We start from the raw sequence: 12,887 nt of genomic DNA, 5'->3' as shown, positions 1-12,887 counted from the left end.
ATGGAAATGCAGAAGTCATCGATGCCTCCATTCGAGGTTGAAAATACGACATCAATCGGCAATAGGTGGGCAAAATGGAAAAGGTCATTGGAACTATTTTTGGACGTTAACGCCGTTGCACTGGCTTCTAGAAAGCGGTCGTATATGCTACATTTTGCTGGTCCCGACGTGCAAGATATCTTTTACAACACAGTCGGTTATGACGCGGCTCCACCTGCTGGCTCAGATGTATATCGTGAAGCTATTCGTTTATTGGATGCTCATTTTGCCCCACTTACGAGTATTCCTTATGAACGATTTGTGTTCCGTAAAATGACACAGGAGGAGAACGAAACTATAGAGAAATTTATCCACCGTCTCCGGGATCAGGCTCGACTTTGTGATTATGGTGATGCTTTGGAGATGCGGATCACAGAGCAAATATTCGATAATTGCCGTGCCGATGCGCTCAGAGAGGCGATTTTGAAAAAAAAGTTGATGACGGTACCGGAAATAGCGGAGGAGGCTCGTGTTTTGGAAACGGTGAAAAAAAATCGAGATGAGATGAGAAAACCCGCGGATGAGAATACTGTTCATCAAGTAAAGAAGAGCAACCGAGAAGAATTGTGCTTCCGCTGCGGTAACCAAGGTCATTTCGCTAATGATAAAAAGTGCCCGGCGAGATCAAAAACATGCGACAAGTGCAAAATTGTGGGACATTTTAAGAAGATGTGTAAAACCAAATCAGCGAATCGAAGCGGTTCATCAAAGCACCGAGTCCAACAAGTGAAAAATTGCGATGACTCTGCAACCGATTCTTCGGGAAGTGAAATTGAAAGTGATTCAGATGACGATGTTCAAAATGTGTATGCAACAAGCACGGTAGCGGACAAAGTTACATGTTTCGTGGGGGGCATAAAACTGCATTGGGTGATTGATTCCGGAGCCCATGTGAATGTTATTACGCGGCGTACGTGGAGGGCTTTAAAAGACAGTGGATGTAGGTTCAGTAAAGAGGAGAAATCGAGCAAAGTGTTGCGAGTATATGGAAACGGAAAGCTAAAAGTGTACAAAATTGTGAAAACTGACATTGCTACACGAAATAAGTCAGTGAATTGTGAGTTATATGTGGTGGACAAAAAGAACGGAGCCAATTTATTAAGCAGAGGAACATCTACGGAGCTAGGAATTTTGGAAATTCATGGAGAGGTGTTTAACGTAGATAACGTTAATGAACCAATCATTGGAAAGTTGAAGGATACACAAGTAGAAATCAAAATCGATAGCAGTGTGACCCCGGTGCAACAGTCATGCAGAAGATTACCGATTCCGTTGAAAAAGTTGGTGAATGATAAGCTTGCTGATCTACTGAAGCAGGATATTATTGAACCCGCACCTTTGAAAATAACATGGGCTTCGCCTTTAGTCGTTACTCCCAAGGATGGTGGTAAGAGCGTAAGACTTTGTGTTGATATGCGGAAAGCAAACAAGGCCATTTTTTCCGAAAAACATCCTCTACCGACTTTCGAGGAAATCATGCCGCATTTAGATGGATGCAAGGTTTTTAGCAAAATAGATTTAGTTAAAGCCTTTCATCAAATTGAGCTTGCTCCGAATTCTCGCGAAATTACCACATTTGTTACTCCGGATGCATATTACCGATATAAAAGGCTTATGTTCGGGATGAAAGTGGCACCTGAAATTTTCCAACGATGTATTGAACGAGTTCTGCGAGGGCTTCAAGGCGTGAAAGCATTTATCGACGATCTTCTGGTGTATGGATCGTCAAAAGAAGAACATGATCTACGGCTGAAAGCAGTTCTCAACCGCTTACACGAATTCGGTCTTACAATTAACGTGGAAAAAAGTGAGTATGGTAAAACGACTGTGACATTTATGGGTCATAAACTTTCGGAGCAGGGAATTCTACCTACAAATGATAAGGTGAGCGCCATTCAGACTTTCCGCCGACCACAGAATCCTAGTGAAATGCGTAGCTTTTTGGGATTAGTAAATTACGTTGGGAAATTCGTGCCCAACTTGTCAGTTTTAACCGCACCGCTTCGAAGCATGACTGAAAAAGGGGCGAAAATTCATTGGTCCAAGGATGCAAAGGACTCATTCACCAAAATTAAGCGAGCGCTTTCAGATCCAGAACATTTGGCGTACTACAACCCGGAATCTCCAACAATTCTGGTAACCGATGCCAGCGACAATGGTCTGGGTGCAGTTCTGCTGCAAACGGTAAATTCCAGGCCGCGACCAATAAGTTACGCAAGTAAGAGTCTTTCTACAACAGAGAAAAAATATTCGACATTAGATAAAGAGGCCCTAGCCGTTGTATGGGCTACAGAGCGCTTTGAAATGTATTTGAGGGGCCTAAATTTCACTATACTGACCGATCACAAGCCGTTGGTGCAAATTTTTGGAGAATCTTCGACTCCCAATCCGAGGCAAGAACGCTGGGTATTGAGAATGCAGTCCTATCGATACTCTATCGTGTACGTCCCTGGGGAGGTCAACATAGCTGACCCACTATCGCGCCTCTCCGATATTCCACTCGCAAAAACATTTGATAAACAAACGGAAGAAGTGTTGAATTCAATTGTGGATGTGAACAGACCAGCAGCAATAACGATGAACGAAATTGTCCGTTGTTCAAAAGATGACAATGAGATCCAAAAGATTCGACAAGCACTGTACGACGACAACTGGGATCACACTCTGAAAGGATTTGTACCGTTTAAATCGGAACTTTGCCTAGTAAAACATATTTTGTTACGCAAAAACAAAATCGTTATTCCTTATTCGCTCCGGGCAACAGTTCTTCAACTTTCACACGTTGGACACCCTGGAAAAGAAAAGATGAAACGAAGGCTACGTGTTGCAGTATGGTGGCCGGGATTAGACGCCGACGTAGAAAAATCATGCAGAACCTGTGTAGAGTGCCAAATGGTAGGCCAAGCCAGCAAACCAGAGCCATTGCGTGTGCGAGAACTGCCATCAGCACCTTGGGTTCATTTAAGTGCCGACTTCCTCGGTCCCTTACCGAGCGGAAAATATATTTTCGTATTGGTCGATCTTTACAGCCGATTTGTTGTAGCCGAAATTACTACTCACACTACTTCGAATGATGTAATTCTGATGTTGAGACGAATTTTCACAAAATTGGGTTTGCCGATGGTGTTGACAACTGATAATGCGAAAAATTTCTCCAGCCAAGAGCTCAAGGACTACTGTGTCGATTACGGTATCAAACTCACTCACACAACTCCATACTGGCCAAGTGCAAATGGCGAGGTGGAACGTCAAAACCGGTCGCTCTTAAACAGGCCATACACGATACGATTTGTTGTACGACGGTCGTACAACCGGTCGTACAACTTGTGTCGAAACGACCGTCTGAACGATTATCGCAACGTGTGTGCCTCTGTCGTACGACTTGTAGTACGACCCGGTCGTGTCGTATGGTAGTTTGGCATGCTTAAAAACTGGTCGTACGACCAGTTGTATGTATGAGTGAAAATTTGTTGGTATTTGTTTTTTCTGGCAAATTCGGCAGTGAATCTATTTTGATTGTCGTGCAGATTCATTCATCTAGTGATGTAATTGTGCATTTCTTTTTGGCGATAATAGTTGCAACGGAGAAGATCTGTACCCTGACTACTGATAATATTCGGCATAGAAAATCTTGTAATTTGTCAACACAGCTTATTAGAATATATCGGCTCGATTGGTACGTTCCCCATGTTATTATTTATGTAGTTTTACATTTAGTATAAAGGAAATGCATAGAATTCGCTCAAACTTTCAAGACTTTTTCGCTATATACCAATCGTTTGGGTCAATGTTTCTCTCTCTCTATGTTTTTATAGTAAGGTTTAAAAAGCTTCAAAAGCCTGGCCTGTAGTATATTGGTACTGTGTGGGACTCACGACTCTCTTTCGAACCTAACCACTAAAATACTCCTTACTCTTGGTTCGCTCTTCTTCTCCACGGAGCTATATCAAAGTATTATTTCGTGGGGGAGAGGGGGAGCGTTGTGCTTTCTTCGCATCTATTTCTTTGGCCCACGAGTTTTCCGCAGCTATCTCGGAACCTCACTTGATACATGAAATGGCTCGTCCTTTGAGTCATTTAGCTTTCGACTGTTTTCTTGTTTTTCGTCTCCATCCATTACGTCGCCATTTTGTTCTCGTCTCAGTGAGCCGTTTAGCTGCTGATTTCCGTGGGTCAATAAGCTGCCATCCTTATAACGATCTGCTAGGACAGTCCACGGCGGTGAAATCACCCTACTCCGATTGAGATTTTCGACGGGGGAATTTCTGAAACGTGTTATTCAGTGGATACGGGAGCTTTCTTTTATTAATTGGTCCAATTGGAGGTATGGACCTAGACTGCTGGTACCCAGAATTCCGGAAGTGACCGATTCATGATCGCGTGAGCACAGTAGTTTCACGCTTGAGGCCGCGTTTGAAAATTTATAGGTGCTGAGACGTTCAAATTATCACCGGAATGTTATCATGTCTGCTAGAAGGCGGGTGTAGGTTGCGATATTCATGTCGCCATGTGTTGTTTAGTGGATGTAAGCGTCATCTTTGTGTTTGATCCCCCTAAAGCCATTTGACCTATGCTACTAGGGCCGAGGGTAGGGACTTCCGAATGTAACCGATTCATGATCACGCGAACACGGCATTTGGAGGTTCAGTCGTGAGACCGCGTTTGTGAATTTATGCTAAACTGATCACTTAGCCACCACCCAAGTAACAATTGAAGTTTTATAGCGCACTAAAAATACAATTTTAGTTTTATGAGAGGCTTTAAAACTACCATAAAAACTCACTTGTTACTGGGACGGGGTGTTAATTTGTTTGCGAGGTCGTGGGCGTGGGTGTGCGTGGATGATCGGGAAGGACTCGAGCGTTTTTATGTTGACGCTTTTGTCGCGTGCGCTAGCGTGTATGTAGCTGTGCATATTCGCGTGTTCTTGAATGATCGCGCGCGGACCGTGAATATACTTAATTTTTAGTGCCTCGTTTAGATGCTAGAAGAGTAAGTTTTCCCATTTCACTAGAAATCCCGGTGTTATCTAATTTTTTTTTCTATTGGTCCAACTGAAAGCATGCGTTTGGGCTGCTAGGATCGAGACTAGAGACTTGCGGACGTGACCGATTCATGATTGCGCGAGCGATGGGTTGATGCTTGAGATCGTGCTTGTAAATTTATATGTGCTAAAACATTCACTTAATTATATGGGTGTTTAAATGTTGGCAAGATCACGGGCGTTCGCATTAGTGATCAGGATTGTGCTATCGCGAAGGCCACGTTTGTTCGCTTGGGATGAAAGAGATTGTGAGTGTATATGAGAGAATAAGCCATTTATTGTGTTAGTGAGTGATAGCATGGATTTAATTTAAGACATAGCAATACACGAAAAAATAACATGCCGAATAAATAAAAAAGGAAATTAAGGAGAAGCGAAATTGATCGATACTATTTTTGGTACACATGAGTAGTGGTTTGCTGCTTCCACTAGAAGTACAATAAACAGACTAATAAAGTAGAAAAAGAGAACACATGTATCATGCAATCAAACTACTTGAAGTCGTCTAAATGCCAGCAAATGATACTTATTTACCATCAACGACAGTTGCATTCCGTTGGAAGTTTTTCATACTATGTATGAAATGGATTATTCACGTGCGTCGGTTAATTAATCGCACCCTAATTTATCCAATCCGATCTTCCCGAATGAATCGAATTGAATGCACGAATTGAACACCGGTAAAAAGTGACCAACGATTACCAGGAAGGATTACCCAACAAACAACGAAAGCTGAACAAGTCTTAATTACTAGCGAACAAGCTGAACAAGAACTGGACATGCCATTATCCAGCATAATTGTATATTGGGTAGCAACTATTCTATCATATACGCCAGTTCTGCATCCATTTCCTGACTCATCTGTCACCAATACTCAGGCGAACACATACACAGATATACATACGACTAGCACATAACAATTGTACAATAGTACTAAAAACTACAATTATTACAATACAACACAACACAACTAATAGGGTTGAACTGATATATGTTTAATAGGGCATTGCAAAAAAATTTTTTTTTTTGAATTCTCGAAGGCCCCCCCTCTCATATTGTGACAAATGTCAAAGTAAGCTCAGATGCCAAATTTCACATCATTTGGACAATTTTAGACCCCCGCCCACCTCGCTTGAAATTTTTTGAAATTGGTACTATGGGAAAATATGGAGGAAAAATACATTTAATGCAATAACTTTTGAAGTAGCAATCAGAAAATTAAAATTTATACCTCTTTTGGAAGGAAATAATCTTAGTATTTGAATGGAGATATATTTGTTTCTAGAAAAAAACGGGAAAGTGGGGTACTGGGTCATTTTGGCCCAAAAATCCCCTATTTTTAATGATTTTTCTGCTCCGTGATGCAAATCATACATATTTTGTAGTTTTTTTAATGTGAAAAAATCTCAGAAATCGAACGGAACCATTTTGACCTTAGTCCGAATACGAGAAGTTGGGGTTAAATGGCTTTTTGTCATTCATATTAAACTTCATCATTTTCTTGTGAATATATCTCTATTATTCTTCACTCAATTTTCATAAACTATACCTTGTTGAACGTGGAAAATCCTTAGGATTATAACAAATATAGATTCGTTACCGGTAAAATTCAGGAACATCAAATTATCTGACATATAGTGTCGATTTCACATTTTTATCATAAAATCGCACATATTAACTCCATTTAACAACAAAATTCCTATTTAACTTACTACTTTTAGTGTAAAATATGCTTAGGGATCACATGAGAAAAGTTTCACTCCTGGAAAAATAGGGGAAGTTGAGGTATTAGGACAAATAATGAAAAAAATGAGATTTGTAGAGTAAATATCAAAAAGTTTGATGTTTCTGAATTTTACCTTTAACGTTTTTATTTTTGTTGTATTCCTCAGAATTTTACACGTTCAATAAGTTACATTGTATGAAAATTGATTGAAAAATAATAGAGATATATGCATGAGAAAATGATAAAATTTAATATGACTGACAAAAAGCCCTATAACCCCAACTTCTCGTATTCGGACTAAGGTCAAAAGGGTTCCGTTCGATTTCTGAGATTTTTTCACATTAGAAAAACTACAAAATATGTATGATTTGCATCACGGAGCAGAAAAATCATTAAAAATAGGGGATTTTGGGGCCAAAATGACCCAGTACCCCACTTTGCCGTATTTTTCTAGAAACAAATATATCTCCATTCAAATACTAAGATTATTTCCTTCCAAAAGAGGTATAAATTTTAATTTTCTGATTGCTACTTCAAAAGTTATTGCATTAAATGTATTTTTCCTCCATATTTTCCCATAGTACCAATTTCAAAAAATTTCAAGCAAGGTGGGCGGGGGTCTAAAATTGTCCAAATGATGTGAAATTTGGCATCTGAGCTTACTTTGACATTTGTCACAATATGAGAGGGGGGGCCTTTGAGAATTCAAAAAAAAGTTTTTTTTGCGATGCCCTAATGTTTAATGCGCCTGCGCACGTTGACGAGAAACTGACCAATAAATCGACACACAATGACTCCCACTGCAAGCCATGCTCACAAACACTGTCATTAAGCTGTTGAACATAGTCTGCAAGCTAGAGATGAGCAAACCGATTCAATTTGGTGAGTGAACCATATCTGATTCACTCACTAAAATAAATCGACTCTTTTGATCGAAATTTAACTGCACCTGGCGAGACTTCCCATTTAGATGCGATGATGCCATTTTTTTTTCAAATGCTCCATCCGGCAGAGGCTGCGCCAATTTGGAAACCATGAGAGGACTTTGCTTCACCTTCGGTTGATTGAAGTACACATTTTACCATTATGTTTTGGATATAACAACTGTTTTGTTAATGTTTTATATCGTGCAGAAAAACAGTGTTCAATGTTTGTCATTCCTTTTGTTTCATTCGCTCTAAAGATTCATAATCATGTCAAACCTGTCAAATCGACTCATTCGGTTCTTATTGGATCTCATAGGGCTCATAATAATTAGTCACTTCGCCAGTGAATCGCAGTTCTTTAAAGAAGAATCGCTGTTCATTCATTCTTTTTGAAGAGTCGATTCTTTCGATCGATTTGTGATTCATTCGCCCATCTCTATTGCAAACACAGCCAACAGTAAAAGTCAATCCAATGTGATTAGAGTGACAAGAAAAAAATGACGCCTATCGGCCCACCCCTGAGTCGATTTTTGGTCCTACCAGGAGTACTTGTACCAAATTTGAAGCAAATCGGACAAGTCTAGCTACCGGACCAACGTGCCTGAAGTTTGTATGGGATTTTTCGACAATTTACATGGAGAAAACCCACTAGCGCACATTTTCGCCGCTAGGCGGCACTGTATGCATTATATTATCACTATAAGTGAAAATAAGAAAGATAATTTAATTGTCTACAACTTTGTCGAAGACTGCTAGTCAATCCGGCTTTGTTAAAAGAAGTTATTAAACTTTTAACGAAGTGATGTCTGAGTCAGTTTTGCATGGGGACTAGCAGTGCATGATTGTGTATCGGTTCTCTATTCCCACCAGCTATACCTTTTTGTGAGATAATGGTTACCCAAGCAAATACTCATGGGTTCAAACACCACATAGCCCCTTGAAAAGACCATAAACATGGTCCGCGCCAAAATTCACAACCATCAAGACACCATAAAATGGTCTTAGTAACCCATAAATATACCAACGTATGGTATTTTATATGGGATCCACCGGACCATGGTGATGGTGTTTTCATGGGTTGAACCCATTTCAAACACCCATGTCAAACCCCATGAGCATGGGGGTATTATGGGCTTTTCGTTTGCTCGGGTAGATTTAGCTGAATAATATGTTCAGAAGAATTATAGTACATGATACGAGTTATATTTTGGTTGGAAAATTTTAGTTCCACATGTTACCGCATAGAGGGCGCCAACACTAACTTTGCATCGGAGAGAGATAAGAACTAGGTGTCTTCAACAAAGTTGTAGAACAGGTATTTTGCAGTAGTTCTTCCGAACATCTCGATGCACCACTATCGAGCGAAATGCAATAACCGTCTTAAAGCAGTTTTCTGTCAGAGGGTCTTTAAAACTGATGTACAAATATGCTTGATGATGTTTGCAATATCGTCAAACCCGTCAGCCTAGGGGAGGGAGAAATACTACTTTTTTCTAAGAAAAAAATAACAAACAAAGGTTTAGAATGGTTAACAATACAGAGTGAGCCATCTGGATGTATCCAATGTCAACATTAAACAACTCCGTTATTTTTCAGCCGATTTTGACAGATAAACACAATTCCTTAAACGTAATTTAGTGCCATTTTAGCTATGAGTCGATTTACACCAAAAGAACGCGCTGAAATCGTAGCGCTTTGCATTGAAAACGATCGTTCAGTACTGAAAACTGTGCATGTGTTTTGGGACAAAATTTTAATGGCGAAATAAGCTCACTTCACCCTTTCCGGCAGAACAATAAATAAACGAAATTGTAGAATTTGGAATACAGAACCCTCACGTTATACATCAAACACCACTGCATGACCAGAAAGTAACTGTTTGGGCCGTAGTGTACTCCAAAACAATCATTGGTGCTTATTTTTTCAAAGATGGAGAGACCATCGACGGCGCACGCTACCGTTGGATTTTGACGCACCTTGTCTATCCACAAATGCTGAAAAATGTCTGAAAACTTCTATTTTCAACAAGACGGGCCACTTTGCCACACCGCAGCCGCTACAATCAAGTTCTTGCAGAGCAAATTCCTAGGACGCGTTGTCTCAAAAAATGGTGATTTGGAATGGCCTCCTCGTTCTCCGGATTTAACAGTACTAGCCTTTTTGTGTGGGGTTATTTGAAAGGCAAAGTTTATTCCAGCAAACCTAAGAACCTTGACGAAATCAGAGCTAATATACGAGCTGAAATTGCTTCGATTAAGCCCGAAATGCTGTCCAATATCATGCAAAATTACCGCAAAAGAGCTGCTTTTTGTGTATCAAATGGAGATGGACATTTAATGGATGTTCTATTCTAAACCTGGTTTATAATAAATGGCATAAAATATCCTAAAAAACTTGTTTACTTGTGAAATTCGGTTGAAAAATGTTGAAAAAGGATACATCGAGCTGGTGCACCCTGTACTTTATGTGTTGTCTCTAATACCAAGACAAATAAAACAAAATCAGTTATAAAATGGTCTCAACAAATGAAACTATTGCCACCAATCATAATAGTTTCAATAATATGGGGTTTTTAAAGAAACATTGGAAGAAAAAAATTTCACACTGTTAGGTAGATTTTTATGCAAAAGTGCTCAAGATCAATTATTTATGCTTTCCATGAATTATAAATACAAAATAATACTAATTTTATTCAGCTTTTTGGACTAGTTACCCCATAGTATAATGTTAGATTGTCGGTTATACATGCACACCACACTCTCAAATACACGCACACACAGACATTAGCCGAACTCGGCAAACTGAGTCGAGTGGTATGCGAGACTCGGCCCGCCGGGCCTTGGTTAACAAGTCGATTTTCATAGTGATTGCGCTACTTTTCTTGAGGAGAAAGAAAAAAACGTCAAACTGGTTGGACGACTTATCGTACTGCAACTACAACCGTGTGTGGCGAATCGGTCGTACGACAAATCGTTTCAACAGTCTATACGACTGGTCGTACAACACGTCGTACGACCAATCGTATCGTGTATGGGCCGCATTAAAGGTGATGAAAATTAGTCAGCTGCAAGGTAGTCAACTAGAAGGTGCGCTACAAGAATATTTATACATGTATGCGTTAACTCCTCACAGCGTAACTGGAGTACCGCCAGCGACATTGATGTTTGGTCGGCGATTTCGAGATTTATTTCCGCACGTTCAAGATGAAGTCGTCTTTGATGAAGAAATGCGGGAAAGGGACGCAATAGTAAAACACCAAGCTAAAGAAAACAGAGATAGACGAGTTGGAGCAAAGGAATCAAACATTAAAGTCGGAGATGAAGTTCTGATGAAAGACATGCAACCGCGAAATAAATTATCTTCTCCGTTTTTACCAACACCTGCAACAGTTATTGATAGACAGGGTAGTACGGTGACCGTCGAAACACCGAATGGACAACAATATAAGCGGAACACGGCACATCTAAAAAACTTCCGTAAACCGGAAGTATTGGCAGAGGACATCACGTCATCGGAGTTTACTATGGAAACGCCCGAATCCGGAGATCGTAACTGTGGTCCATCGACAGGTCTGCGTCCGCGCAGAGAATTAATACAACCAAAGCGTTATGATGATTATTTATTAGATTAAGTGTGCATTCAAAACTTCTATTAGAAAAAGAGAGATATGTTGTGATTACTTGGCAACACTGAATCGACCATGTAAAACATTCTGTTCATACTGCTGATCATTAATAAAGATACTTTGATAGACTTCAGTCGTGTGTGGTTTTAGTCGTAACAGAAAGGAAACGTGACGTTTTAGCAAACTGTTAAGGAATCTTCATGTCATTTTTCTACCTTTTTAAAACACACCACGACGCGAATTTTAGAAACGGACAACTCCTGCCTCTTCCACTAGTCAGACCAAAGTGAGAAATCTAGCTTTTGGAATCCTCAGATTAACCGGGCATTTGGTAATCTTCGTACCGGAACTTGCTTAGCGAAGTTCTTGAAAATCGTGTTCAGATGCACGAAATCCCAAATTGCAGCAAGGGTCATCTTTTTTCTAACGGACAGTTTTAATCATACCAAGCTGCTTCCCCCCCACATGACAGAGCGATAAAGAATCTATCCCCCGGCACCTTGCGTAAGGGTCAGTGGCCTCAATCGGTAGCAAATCTTCATCGTATCAGCGGGTGCGTCGGTAGCAGTCTCATTGGTAGACGAATGCTAGGAACTCATTTGCTTGCATTATTATGCCAAGTCCTATCCTATATGGGAGCGTACACTCAAAAAAATGTAAACGTTATACCTATTGATTTTACACATAGATTTTTGCAATTAGCGGAGGCAGATAAACATTATTTGCTGACACATAAAGCTAATGTGTGTATTTATTAGAAATATTAATCTTACATTCACATTTCATAACTATAAGGCACATAAAACCCCATTCTATAACAATACGCACATATAACATATGTATGTGCATACATAGTTTATACAGTTGACACATAGAAGGTATGTGTACGCTTGATAACATTAGCATTTCTTCTTGATATGGATTTTAAGTGGTTTGAAGCAAATAGAATTAACGTTTGGATTTTTTTCAGTGTAGGATGCGGTAATCCCAATTGAAGATTTGTGTCGAATTAATACTCGACCAAATCTTGAATGAATTTATTTTGAAATTGTTTATTCAACATACATCATTTATTCAACATGCAATATACACTAAATTTAATATATCTATACCATTTGTATACGATATTGCACACAACCTATCGGCATATATGTACTCGTTACAACCGCAATGAGCAATACACAAACAAGGTCACAGTTCCTGAAAAAAGTCTCCTATTGGTCTTGATACACAGATATAACACATCGGAAAAAGTCCCTATCACTCGGAAAAAATGTCATATAATGTCATGCAATATCGAGATCTGGAGTAATCTCGAAAAAATGCCTTTCTTCGAAATTATTTTTTTTAATTGAGATACGACCTGTGTTTGAAAATGCAGCTTTTAATTTTTGTATGTCTTAGATATGCATGAAACGTCAAACGTCTGGTGACAATTCGAACAAAAAGTAATTTTGATCATTTTTTTTTTTTCGAAAAACCAAAAGTTTCAGAAGAGAAGTCCTTTACAAAAATCACGAAATGATA

The 12,887-nt window shown here is 39.5% G+C and overlaps 1 protein-coding gene across 1 annotated transcript; it reads left to right on the top strand.

The window, feature by feature from the left end:
• On the top strand, window positions 1–3,453 carry LOC131679860 (uncharacterized protein K02A2.6-like). The gene has a single exon (XM_058960610.1). The coding sequence runs from the start codon at window positions 1–3 to the stop codon at window positions 3,451–3,453; it is 3,453 nt and encodes a 1,150-aa protein (XP_058816593.1).
• The last annotated feature ends 9,434 nt before the right edge of the window (window positions 3,454–12,887 follow it).

This window comes from Topomyia yanbarensis, chromosome 2, assembly GCF_030247195.1.
Source record: "Topomyia yanbarensis strain Yona2022 chromosome 2, ASM3024719v1, whole genome shotgun sequence".
Lineage (NCBI taxonomy): Eukaryota > Metazoa > Arthropoda > Insecta > Diptera > Culicidae > Topomyia > Topomyia yanbarensis.
The sequence above is the reverse complement of the archived record's forward strand: the minus strand, read 5'-3'. Positions and strand labels throughout refer to the sequence as shown.

Excerpts from the sequence above, each read along its gene's own strand:
- LOC131679860 (XM_058960610.1), top strand. The coding sequence starts at position 1 with ATGGAAATGCAGAAGTCATCGATGCCTCCATTCGAGGTTGAAAATACG.